The sequence below is a fragment of the Camponotus vicinus genome, unplaced genomic scaffold, assembly GCF_025532165.1.
Source record: "Camponotus vicinus isolate PSW18456_S1 unplaced genomic scaffold, iyCamVici1.0 SCAF_9, whole genome shotgun sequence".
Lineage (NCBI taxonomy): Eukaryota > Metazoa > Arthropoda > Insecta > Hymenoptera > Formicidae > Camponotus > Camponotus vicinus.
Window position 1 is genome coordinate 3,945,107 of NW_028141981.1, and position 14,098 is coordinate 3,959,204.

Below are 14,098 nucleotides of genomic sequence, written 5' to 3' on the forward strand. Positions count from 1 at the left end.
AAAGAAACATAGATGAGGCCAACTTATTGTATCGAATATTATATATCGAGAATATATTTTTTTCGATTATTCCTAAAGATATTCCCGGTCCTATAACTCCTTTAACTTTTATTTCGATAAGCAGAAATTCTCTTTCTATCCCGCAATAGAATTCCATTTGTAGAATTCTATTCCAATCTTAGTCGAGGCTCGAGAGAAAACAGAGATAGATCATCTTGCGCACGACGCGCTTCGTCTCTGGCGACGACACGGAGAAATCTTCCCTCGATTGCTTTTCTTCCGAGAGACCGCCAGAATTTCTATCCGCGCCATTGGCTCCGCCGTCGCCGTCGCGGATGCGAAAGGGTGAAAGTTGTGGAAGAATAAAGTCTAAGGGTGAGAGAGGACGTCGCGGACCCGACCGACCGAGAAGACAGAGGAGCGCGTCGCGAAACGAATGGCAGTGGGTCGCGAGATTAAAGAGACCATCGGATTTACTACGACGACGAAAGCTAGAGCTTCACTTTGCAGAAATCTCCCACTGTGTCCTCCCTCTGCCGCGCGCGTTCCTCGCGTTCCACCCGTTTTTCCGCCTTTTCCGTTCGTCGCCTTCTCTAGGCTCCCGCAGTAACGTAAGTCGTCATCTTACGAGCGCAGCAAAGGCGCACGACCACCCCACATCGCATATATATATATATTTGAGTCTGGGAATATTATGACTGTTCTTCACGGTGTGAAATGCGATGCAAGGAATATTGTTCTTTCTGGCATAAGGTTGCATTTGTGTGAGTGAACTTATGTTTGACGTTACGTTCCCTTATGTTCTGTAATCGCATGAGAGATGTAATTTTTTTCTTTCGAAACTAAACGCTTGATATTGTCATTCTTTCGTTATTATTCGATTATAAGTTAAAACGAGTCATATTTTATTATTGTAGCTTATTCTTAATTTCTCTCGAAATACTGACGGCGATTGATCAATGCAGCAAAATACATAGTGACACAATGAGCCAGAGCTGATTTATACGTTCGTATAATATAAAAAAATTCTATTACATACGGAGTGTATTCTCTGCACAAAAAAGGAAATGGTTTTATTGAATAAAGCCCGCGAATATGAAAAATTACGAATGAATTATTATGGAGTATTATTAGTAAGTAGGTTGGATAATCAAAAAGAATGAAATATGTAATCGCATGCGTTATCAGCTTTGATTTGGGAGAAAAGATATATGATGCGAAAAGTTTCTATCGAAAAATTCCTGTATTCCTCTGTTACCATTATGAACAGATATGGTACCTGTATTTACTGTATTAAAGAAATATAGTAACAAGTAGCGAGTATTTACGCGAATTATGAAGTAAATTAATGAGATTTTTATATTAAATAGTCTGTATTTTATGAACGGGACTACGAATCGAATTAATTTGATGACGACACTTCGTTCGTAACTTTACGATAGAAATTGTTTTTTTTTTTTTTTTCCCTCGTTTCTACCTTCATTCTCATTTACTTCCTCTTCACTATAGAACATTATGAATAGAGTAGAAATCGTAATCAAAGCCTCGTAAACGCCGGAAATGGTTTTAATATACTTCTCAAACCATAGCACGAGTACGTTTCTTTCTCTTTTTCTCTTTTACCTTCCTTCTCTAACCAATCGCTCCTCTTGCAAAATTTAATCGTTGAATGCTACTTTCTATCATACATGTGAGAGTTTCACTAAAATGTTAAATCCCATGGACAACAATCCTGGCAATAAACATTTTCATTGTTAACCCATTTATGTATGGATTATTACAAATTTTTATAGAATAAAAGATAAGCAATGAAAGAAATATCTGTTCGTATAATTTCAAAATGCAAATCATAAATTATAAATATGTACTTGAATAATGGAACTAATTTGATAAACGAAAAGAATATTTATAAAAAAGCAAAAAATATATATATTATAATAATAAATTTATATAAATAAATATTACTTCGATGATAAAAAAATCTGTAATTAATGATATTTTATGCCGTGCTAATTTTTTTCGCTATATATAATTTTTTATCGTTATATAAAAATTTATAAAATATACATATTGTGAAAATATAGATATTCAACATTCAAACATATATTATTTCTCTATACATCTTAAAATTTCAAATGTAAATTACATCATCGCAATATTAAATTTAGTGATACTGTCCGCCCCATGCTATGGTTTCTCTACTTAACAGGACCCTGCACTGCGTGGAATCTGACAATACACGAGTACAGGAAGGAGGGCGACCCCGCCGGACTTAGATTGCACACGTTCTGTTCGAGGGATTCGCACAAGAATTTCACCCTACCATGGAAGATGAATACCGTGGTGGTTAGGTGAGTTTCCCACTTCCGTGCACTCGCGCACGGGCCGATTAACCCGACGAAAGTTTCGTCGCGCGCGATCTTGTCTATTAGGTACATTTAACGGCAGTTTTGCAATGGTTCCGACGGGAGATTATGACATGTTCGGTTGAAATATAACGGCGTTTTGCCGGCGAACGATGGCGCCTCATTTCGTGTACCATCGCGCTCGCATAAAACCGAGGATTGATGCTCGTACGATCTGTTACTGTCGTCCCGCGTGAAGAAATTATCCACTGATTAACAATCGGCCATCGTTCATCTCGTCTTACGACGAATTCCAGTTACAATCGTGGCATCATCCCTCCCATTCTATAATCCGCGGGATAAAAAGGAAAATTTTAACAACAACTTTTCTTCACGAGATACCTTCTCTGATTATGATCGATGCGGTTGAATCGAAAAATGGCAGATCCATTTTTATCACAGAAATAATAACTTTTTCCGAGTCACATACTATGAAAAATTGAAAGAAAGAAAACATATATAAGAAGTTAGTTTTAAAATTATATAAATCGAAGATAATGGCAAATTATCACCAGGTATACGTTGATTTACATAATCATCATTTATTATTTTTAATTGTTTTAGATCAAGTACGAAAAAAATACTTTTGAATATTAAAAAATCCTAGTCAATCTCTTTATATGTATATATATATATATATATATATATATATATATATATATATATATATATAAATATAATTAATTCTAAGTAAATTACATAATATTAATTTAAATATGTATAAAATAACATAAAAATAAGCAAAAATTATCTGTTTTTGAAAAAACGGAAATACAACAAAATAACTGTGCTTTTCAGATTGCAAGCCCTTGGTAGAACCGCGCCGCAATACACGATGAGATGGCGAAGTCAGACGGTGATCGCCAATACTCGTAAAAGCGGACCATCGCCACCACCGAACGGACACGCGGTGAATTTCTCGAGTAAAGCTGAACCGAGAGAAATGACTTTTCTCATTTTCGTCATGTTCACGATTTTATTTGCATGCTCGTTTGATTGTTGAGACTGTAAACTCGAGATAAAAAAACCGCGTCTACATACTTGTTCCTGTTAATCGAACGAGCCTACGTTATAGCGTCATATGTACATAAATTTGTGAGGACTCGCGTCGAGATCCTCGTTTTACGTCGCTCGATTTGTAAGATGGTTTTAAAGTGGACAGCACATGGTGCATTGATCAAGAATCGAGATTTTCGCCGGTTGGCTCGTTAATTCCTGACTGCATAATTTTTGCGAAAGAAATATTTTAAATGCAGAAAGGATATCGCACTGTACACGCGACGAATAATTCCGAGAAAAGAAATTTTAACTGATCTGTGCTATATTTTTCACTCCACATACGAATTTTTTCGGTACGGTAGAGAGTTAACGAGTCAGTTTGCCGTTTTTCTCGATCGAATCGTACATATACATATAGATATACATATATATTATACACATTCATACATGCGCGTACTTAGATAGAGTGATGATCAATTTGTATAATAAGCGATTAGCTTGCACAACCGATTGTCACTCGAATCGAAGGAGATGGATCTATGAAGCCTTTTAGAGATCATTATTCCTCATCCAATTAGTTTAAACATTTTTATTCTATGGGTAAATAAATAATGATATTGATTTCAATTTTATTAATTAGAATTTGAGAACTTGATCAATATATAAATGTTATGCTTCAGTATTTTAGAACCCGTTCACTTCACATTTTTTATTTTTTAAAATGTTTTTACAAATCGATAGTTGCTAAATAAACTAGTATGGTATAATTGCGATTCATGTAATTATTTCTGAAAATATAGTACGTAGTGCTATTTTTTACTATGTTTTCATGATTTTCACGATTTCCGAGTTTTTATTTAAGTGTATTAAGGCCAGAAGAATAGCCTTGTGTATATATTATACATATAAGAAGATTAACATGCAAGAACGCGATGCACGGATTTGAAATAGCGAGAATCACACACGAGTCACCCCTCTCTCTTTCAGGCGAATGCCAAATTACACGTGTAAGAGATTACAACCATGTAGCGACCTGTGTACATAGGTAGTGGCGTTAATAGAATTTGTACAGAACACACGATTAATTGTGTCTACCCTAAGTCTGCGAATTACTGTAAAGTAACGATAAGACAATTAATCTTACGCGGCTCTGCAGGAATGAGAATGAACGAAGAGAGAGTGTATTTTAACGAATGAATTTCGCGTGTGCCCAAGACACTTTGCGATTTATTGTTATACGGTTTGCCGATCGAACGGAATACCCTTATCACCACGATGGCGTATCAGTATGGATAATTATCAATCTGATTCTTTTTTCGAGGAATCGCGAATCGAGCAATCACACCAAGAACAAATTCGCTGTCCGAATATCTTACGGAAATAGTCGATCCGTTAGAGCAAGCTCGCGATTGATTGATTATTACCGAAGAAGTGGAAATAATAGAGGTCGTAAATACTTAATGTACGTATTTGCTAATGCCAGCCGGTAGAACGAATCGCGTATCCCTAACCACCAGCTGTACAACAATGCGAGAATGTTTCTACAATTTTCCATTGATTTTATAAAATGAACCTATGAGATCTCATTTTTCTTTCTACGGCTAATTAAGATAATGCAACGTGTGTTGGCCTAAGTATAATAACACTAGTCATCTTTATGCACTTGCTCTGAAAGAGTCTTTATATCGAATGTATTTTAATGTAAAAAGGAATTCATGCGTTATTTTGTTGCATCGACACATTTTAGTTTTATTATTTTTTATCTTATATTAAATATTATATTATATTATATTAAATATATATATTAAATATTATATTGTATTAAATATATCTCTGATCTCATTTTAAAAATACAGATATATATTTGCTGTAATATCAAAATTATATTTTTCGCGAACATTTCTTCGTTCAAGTTTTTCTTAAAATTTATAATTCATATCTCTACCTCTTTTTATATTTTATGCTTAGAATGTAATTTATAAAAACATTATTTAAATTGTTTCTTACGTTTTCTCTATAACCAAAGAAAGAACATTTGCATTTTCAAAATAGATATTGAGAAAATTAATTAATTAACTTGAAAATTGATTATATATTATAATCATTATATTATAGAAGTTTTACTTGAGGATTTTATTTATCATATATTTTGGACCGTATTTATTATATAATACATCAAATTATTTTTATAAACATTGTTATTAAATTCGCATTATTAGCGATACACAGAAAAAGGCACTTATATTAATATGTTATGTTATGTATATGTAATTTATAAGGTAAAGCGATATTATATTCGCCGAGAACCTCGTCAAACCAGATATGAAAGTCGTTATCTATTTAATTATCGCGAGTGATGCAATGAAATCGAAATCGACGCACAGCAATGTAATTTAATATAAAAAACGTAGATGTGTGAGAAATGTGTTACAGAATTAATTTTTCAAAGAGAAATATGACAAGTGCTATGCGCTTCTATGTTCAATATTTATATATTTGTAGAAATTACGTTCGACATCATTATTACGCATTTATACAATAGCTGGCCTTTTATTTGGAAAGTATACCAATTTTACACAAAACACGTGCGACCTAATGAAAGAAAAATACGTGTTACATGTACATGTACTAGCCACGTATATATAAGTCACAATAAATAGTCAATTGTTTCATATAAAGTCTAAATAAAGTGAAATGAAACACTAACTTGTCCTTTTGTTTAGTTCAGGCCTATTTATTACTTGATCTCGTCTCAAAATAAAGTTTTATTCTTGAAATGGCAAGCAGCTTAATCACCTTTTATTAGAGATTAGATTATTATAAAATGCATGTTGCACGCATGCCATTTTTTTCTTACGTCATCATTACGTCTCGTATATCATTTAATAAATCGCAAAATCAAAAATAAAAATATTTATGGACGCACAAAAGTGCAAACATATTAATGCATATAAATATAACATATCGTTAAAAAAAACATCATATTTATCATTTTAAGAATGAAAAGTGAGCAAAATAAAGTGTATACGTAAAATATCAAAGTGCAATACTTCGTTATTTGATATATTATTAAAAAAGATTCATTGCAATGTATATGAAATTGAAATAATCTGCAAAAAGATACCATAAATTGTCGCAAAACATTATTTTAATTTATAAATTATTAATTTATAAATAATTTATATTATAAATCTAATAAAATTTTATCTTATAAAACCGTATTTCCATATTAATTCATGTAGAAAATTTGTCTACTTCGCAATTAAATATATAATTTAATGCATTTAATTAAATATATATTTGTTCACATGTTATTTTATTCCATGTGTGTTTCATATAATATAAAATTATCAATAAATATGTGTGTGTGAATGAACAGATTATGAAAAATTGGAATATAAGTAGCACATTATTAAAATTAGAAAATAATTATTAATGGTTAACGTATTCAAATGAATTATTCCGAATATATTCCGAATATGATTGTAGATTTTCCAGTTTTTCTATTTTATTTGTGTTCATGACATGTGCACATTAAAGATTTTCTAATACATTGTCCTTTTGTGTGCATTAATTTATGTTTTTTTATGTAATATTAAAAAAAAATAAAAAGTAATAAAGAGGCACAGATTTCTAAAAACACAAATTTCCAATAGTATCGAAAAAAAAATTAAAAAGAAAAATAACGAAAAGGGAAAACAAAACAACATAACTAAGTATCTCAACATTAATAATTTCCCTATAGTATTTTATAAATATTAACTTACTTTTTTATTTCACTTAAATATATAAATTTTCTTATTCCCATCTTTATTTTACTCCAATCTTCATAACAGATGTGAATAAAAAGTTTAATAACATTTTTATTTCTTCAAATTTTTATGCATTTTTACATAAAAATAATTTTCTCTTTCTCTCTAACAAAAATTATTTTATTATCACTTTATATCAATCAAACTCAAATTGTAGAAATATTTTTGTAGAGTAAATGACCTGCTCAAACTAATCAATAATACATATAAAAATGAAAATAAAAACATGAAAATAAAAATAATATCCAAATTATTAATTATTTGTATGTATAACATATATTTATACACACATTAACAGATAATTACATATATTCTACTAAATATTTGGCCCAATTTATCCTAATCTGTCCATTTTAAGGCATAAATGAATTTGTGAAGCATATATATCAATAATATTTCTATATTCTTAAACTTTTATAATTTTTAAATATAATTTTTATTTTTTAATTTTAAAATTTTAAGATAAATAATGGTTTTTAATATATATCAAATAATTTATAGAAACAAATAATTAATAAGATTTCACTAATGCATTTATTATTATTCCAAATTTTTATATCATAATATAATAATTATCAGGAAAATATTTTAAATTGTTTAGTTCGTTTCCAATATTCATTATCTTATAGATACATTTTATATACACATTAGATAACATTTTCACAAATCCATTATTTCATTAATAAAATAGAAAATAGTTTAAATGATTTAATTGGTTTCACCAATGCAATGGATTTACACTTTAATACGCATCTATAAAATTCATAAATATATGTATTTAATTTAAATTAAAACAAGTGTGTATATCCAAACAATATTTAATAATTCGAAAAATAATTATGACGCGTATATTATAAATATTACAATTTAAATTAAATACATATATTTATGTATTTTATAGATGCGTATTAAAGTGTAAATTTTTATTAAATTATTTATAATAAATTATATTATTTTTTTTATTAAATTATATATATAATAAATAAATAATTACTCACTTCTCACTTGATGCCGTCCTGAGCCTGCTCCTTCTCTCTTATTTCATCATTGTCGCTCCTTCCTGGCGAAAATTAATTACAATTAAACGCGTGCTTGCAAAAGCAATTAATTATGATTACGCGCGCACTAATCACACCCAAATACAATTAACGAGCACGCGGCACTTTGCACAGCACTTCCGACTTTAATAATGACAGGTGACGCGCACTTGATTATGGTGGGATGACGCCGGAAAAGCGCGCGAAGCTCGCAGTATCTCTAGACTAACCTCCTATACGCGCCAACAACACAGATTTAAACAAAACATAGATAATCACATATATACCATATTTATATCCTACGCAGTCGAAAATTATTAAAATATGATTTTAATACAATTATTAAAATATGATTTTAATACATAATAATTATTATAAAAGAATGTGTGTATCTCTCGAGACAATGATTGATAGAAATTTCTATCGCATCGATACTCAAGCAAATATATAAAACGCGCGAAATATTTTCTTCGATGAACAGCCTTTGTCGCGATATATTTAATCGTTTAATCGAATTAAGCAATTGCGAATTTATACTCACTAATTATTTGTACATACACCATGATTCTGTTCGATGTAATATTTCTCGTATCTCGAAAACAATAGATGTCGCGTCGTCGCCTGACCTTCGATTATCGCCGCGCGAATGACAATGTGACGGCGCGTAAATAACAATACGTCATACGTCGAATTTACATGCTACGCAGTCAGAAACTGTTAAAATATGATTCCAATTATGATTTATTCAAATTCGTTATCGAATCCAGAACGACGTTAACATTTTTGCTTGAAACAACATATCGATATTTGATGCGAATAAAATGCGCGAAATATTTTATATTTGTTTGAAAAATCACTTTGATATACGAGTTATTTAATCATACAAGTTAAATATGATATATTTATGCGAAATAATATTCACTAATCACTCGCCAGAGAATGACTTCGTAATATTTCTCGCAATCGCATCTCGAAAATTAATGCGTAATATGAAACGCATTGCATCGCTGCTTACCTTTGCTATGAGAATAACAATGGTGGGATAACGCCGGAAAAGCGCGCGAAGCTCGCAGTATCTCTAGACTAACCTCCTATACGCGCCAACAACATAGATTGAAACAAAACATAGATAATCACATATATACCATATTTATATTCTACGCAGTCGAAAATTATTAAAATATGATTTTAATACAATTATTAAAATATGATAAAATGATAAAATGTGACCGCGCATAGAGTGATACGTCACACGTCACCAACGTCAAATCTATGCAATCATGCTATGCAATCAGAAATTATTAAAATATAATTCAATTATAATTTACAATTAAATCACGATTTAGGATCGATCTGTCCCGCACTCACAACGTTTCACTACCGACTCCGGAAGGACGTCAAGAAGGAACTTCATGTTGATTGGCGAGAAAATAACGCAGGAAAGTGGCGCGAAATTAAAAAGAAACAGGAAAATTAATGATTGATGTTCGGCTCTAAATTTTTTTCGGAAAAAATAAACGCTTCTCGATCGCTTTTTGACTGTATTCCCTCATATAAAAAAAAACCAATTAATAATTTTAAAAATCTATTAATATCTATATATAAGCAATTATCAAAAATATATAGTAATATAGATCTCTTTCTAATTTTAAATTTTCGTTAAAATTTATTAACAATCTAAGAGAGAGCATGTTAGTTAAAAAAATAATTGTGTTTTATTTTCTTAATCATTTTTATAAATTTTTCAAATAATTATTCTATAATATGTATGAGGATATGGAAAATTATAACACACATATTATTAATATAAGAATATGCAATAAATCGCTTCATTAAGAAAAAAAATAATTTATTCACACATGTAAGTAAGAACGCAATCTACATCCATAATGTAGCTATATATGTATAGTATATAATAAGATCGCACGATATTAGAAGTAACAGATATTGGAAGAAACATATTTCAATAGATATTATTTGAATTCATTTAAAGATCTAACAGTACAATATCTATCTGACATAAAACAAGAAAATATAAGAAGACTAATATAATTATAATAGGATAAGAAATATGATCTATATTTAAACGCGACATCATTTTATCTCTAGATAATTTTAAGATCTAATAAAATATATACATTACGTCATATTTTTTTCCACATTATATTAAAAAGAAATATAAAGTATATATATATCTGTATATATAGACACAAAAATCTCAAAAATGATTTTAAAGACATGAGTTAAATCTCTATAACATATAACGTTCAGGTGTCATGTACTTATATTGTAACATATAACATAACTTGATTAAAATTTACGATGCATCAACTATTATCATTTTACATTAACAATGAATGATTGGACATCAACATTTTGAAACTCGTCCATTTTTAGAATATCTAAAATTTCAAAAAATTTTTCTTATACGCGTATTGTGATACAGTCAATTGATCCCTATTAATTACCGTGCTTTCAATAATTATATTAATAATATCGATCACGATTATCTTCACAAATAATTAAACAAACAATATCACCTGATTCGCAGATACAAATTTTAATTTACACATTTTCTGATCGTATTGCAAATTATCATTAATATAATATTATGTATAACACATATTTTACAATATAAATTTCAATAACTTTTATAGAACTGAAATTTTTGAGCATGTATTGTTATTATAAAATTAAACATTGTTAAGATATGTTTTAAACAATTTCACATGTTATTTTATTTACATATATGAAGTAAGAAATCGATTATGTATATATATATATATATATATATATATATATATATATATATATATATATATCAGAAAGAATATAATATCAAGAATGAAAGAATTATTTTCAAATGAATAGATAAATGTATATATATATATATATATATATATATATATATATATATATATATATATATATATATATATATACACACACATACACACATACACACACACATATACATACACATACAAATTAAATATATATATATAATACAGAATTTATATCTGTACACAAAATTTTAGAAATGTATTTATAAATACATTTTATATAATTATATATTTTGTTTTAAAAAATCTTTATAATTTAAAAGAAAATTTGCATAAATACAATTATGACTTTAATAACATAAAACAGATATATATATATAAATTCGTAACCGTTGTAAAATACTACAATCTTTATTTAATGTATCCATATGTATGGATACATATAAATATTATAATAGTATAACTAAAACAATGATTGATCACATAAAAAAGGAAAATATTCTAACACATTAGAATATTGCCTTACAATATTTTAGTAATTGGAAGTTTTAAATGATTCATATTTACTATATTTACTATCTTTTAATGGGTACGCTTAATTCTTCTATTTGTGTAACAATATTTATACATAGGTAAACAATGCAATTTATGATACATACAGATTCCTTGATGGCTAATCAATAAACCAGGTCGAGAACCTATATGATAAAGAGGAGAATGATAATGTTTAATGCCCTAGATATATTTTACTTTCATTAAAATTAGGAACAAAACCGTAAAAATGCCTCGGGTTACCCACTCGATACATTCTCGTGTCTTTAAATGCCTGTTAAGAACACATGAATATCGCTACATATATATTATATTGGAGTATCAAACTGAGATTCGTCCGGAATAATACGGAAACTACAAATACATCTTAAGTTTACGTGGATACATTATGTAAGACTGCAGAGGCAGAATTCAGAAGCCCCAGTCGCTGCTTTTGCTTTCGTTGCTCCGTCATCTTTTAAAATAAAAAAAATACGATTTGTATTTGAATATCCCTTGAGTATTTTTCCTAACTTGAAGAATAGCTTTTGAAGTAAAATTTAAAGGACATTCTCTTGGCATACCTGATCACGAAGTTCCATGAGTTGGTGTGATAAACATTTAACTAACAGCTGCGTGGATTCTAATTGCGACTGTAAACTTCTTAATTCCACTTGCTCACCTTCACCTTCATCTGCCGCCAATGACTTGGCCCGCAATCTCGGGAACCATTCCAGATTTCGATCCTGTGAAAGTACATAGAGCTTAAAGACATAAGCATCGCCCAAATTTTTCAAGCTCTATGAACTATTACCTTAACCATAGCGTAAACATATGATTCTGGGCCTGTGAATTCTGTCGGATCTTTCACCTTCACCAAGACAATAAAGTAGAGGTAATGCCACATGTTATGCTCATGCTTTATATGTTCTTCAAAAGAAACTGTTTTATTATCGAAAGCTGATCTATTCAAACCTATAAAAAAATACATATATAAAATTGTAAAATATATCCTATGGTATATAAAAATAAAAATATGAAGAGAAAATATAAAGCAAACAATACATAAAATAAATACTTGCCACAAATGAAACACGTATTTTTCAAAACCAATTCCTTATTTTGTTTCTCTGATCTAAGATCTGCAAATGTATCAATAATCACACCAAAGATGAGATTCAAAACGATAATTATTACAATGAAGAAGAATAGTAAGTCGTATACAACTCTTGCAACAAACAAAGGTTCCTGAAAGATAATAAAGTTTTTGAATATAAAATAATTTATATAATTATTTTTATAATTTCTCTTTCTCTTACTTACAATGCTGGATGGTGCTCGTAGAATATCTCCAATTCCACCACCATTCCTCAGCCCTTGATTTAATGTGGTAACGATACACATAACGAGTGAATCACAAGCGCGTTCCTTCAATTCTCCACCGATGTTAATCACTTCAGCTTTATTTTCTTGTTGGTTTGCTGAATTATTTAAAAAATTTATTTCAGAATAAATATTATTTTATATTCAAGTAAAAAAATTACATTATTTAAATTACATCATTGCGATATATCTACCTTCACGAGCATATTGTGATATAGTTTCCGTTGTTTCGCATTTTTCCTTGTCACCAATACTACAAGTATCTGCAATTTTCTGCTCAATAGAAGCTACAAATTATATAAATTTTGAGAGTCATTTTATTTGTACAATTAAAAATATCTATATAAATTTATATGTAATATCAAACAGTTAAACTCACATATAATTTCCTCCTCCACAGGAACAAGAAAATCATCTTTAAAGAACATAAAACCAATGATTGAAAACATATAAACTAAAATCAAGGCTAGCACAGCCGTGAGTATGATAGATCTTCCATTTCGAGTTACAGATTTTATTACATTGAGCAAAGTCTCCTCGCGATAAACCACATCAAAGAGCTAAAATAAATGACAATATTACAATATTACATTTTGTATGTATTTGTAAAAAGAATGTAACAATAATTCATCACTTACTAAAACTGAATAGAAAAACGGATGCATAAAAATTCCCAGAACACAGAATATTAAATACAATGCATGATATAAAATTTCGATATTAGTTATTATTTGCTCTATACTTTTAGTCAGGGTACCCTGATTACCTATAATACTTATAATATGTACAACTTTTAATAAAATCTGCAATACAATACATGTAATATATATTTAAAATCGTAATATATTTATATACACATATAGTTTTATCTTTTTACCGTAACAAAACCGAGCAACCATAACGTTGGTTCTGGACCTACAGAGAAAATCAATCGCAATATCGTTGATGCGACTAATGTACGTATACCGGATTCTCTCGGCAAGGTAATAACGATAGCAGCAGATGCGAGCATAACTGTCCAAATTAAAGCTGACAAATGATAACTGAGTTCTATAAATAAAAAATAAAAAATTACATGTTATATATCATTATATTATATGTTATATGTCAAGATAATTTAAGAAATTCAACTCTCTTTTATATGTATG

At 29.2% G+C, this 14,098-nt stretch overlaps 2 protein-coding genes and 1 long non-coding RNA gene across 10 annotated transcripts in view; 1 reads left to right on the top strand and 2 right to left on the bottom strand.

Annotated features, from left to right (window-relative positions):
- The window catches only part of LOC145976530 (uncharacterized), a 228,868-nt gene extending 222,545 nt beyond the window's left edge, over positions 1–6,323 (top strand). For 5 of the 6 annotated variants that reach the window (XM_083107683.1, XM_083107684.1, XM_083107685.1 and 2 more), the window contains 2 exons: positions 2,210–2,351; positions 3,204–6,322. In XM_083107683.1, coding sequence (XP_082963809.1) covers positions 2,210–2,351; positions 3,204–3,408 — 347 coding nt within the window. In that variant the 3' untranslated portion in view covers positions 3,409–6,322. Of the gene's footprint in view, positions 1–2,209; positions 2,352–3,203 lie in introns of all 6 variants that reach the window. The other variant, XM_083107686.1, reaches the window with a different exon arrangement.
- Positions 5,998–9,623, bottom strand: LOC145976535 (uncharacterized). The gene is made up of 3 exons (XR_014440269.1): positions 9,269–9,623; positions 8,215–8,276; positions 5,998–6,200 (listed from the first exon to the last, which is right to left on the bottom strand). It is a non-coding gene; the product is annotated as an uncharacterized LOC145976535 (long non-coding RNA).
- Positions 9,624–11,217: 1,594 nt separating this feature from the next.
- Positions 11,218–14,098, bottom strand: part of LOC145977164 (inositol 1,4,5-trisphosphate receptor-like) — a 39,632-nt gene continuing 36,751 nt past the window's right edge. For 2 of the 3 annotated variants that reach the window (XM_083108916.1, XM_083108915.1), the window contains 9 exons: positions 13,828–14,000; positions 13,589–13,753; positions 13,330–13,510; positions 13,145–13,237; positions 12,891–13,048; positions 12,650–12,815; positions 12,382–12,542; positions 12,152–12,313; positions 11,218–12,042 (listed from right to left, as the gene is read on the bottom strand). In XM_083108916.1, the coding sequence (XP_082965042.1) occupies positions 11,962–12,042; positions 12,152–12,313; positions 12,382–12,542; positions 12,650–12,815; positions 12,891–13,048; positions 13,145–13,237; positions 13,330–13,510; positions 13,589–13,753; positions 13,828–14,000 (1,340 nt within the window). In that variant the 3' untranslated portion in view covers positions 11,218–11,961. The remainder of the gene's footprint in view (positions 12,043–12,151; positions 12,314–12,381; positions 12,543–12,649; positions 12,816–12,890; positions 13,049–13,144; positions 13,238–13,329; positions 13,511–13,588; positions 13,754–13,827; positions 14,001–14,098) is intronic. The other variant, XM_083108917.1, reaches the window with a different exon arrangement.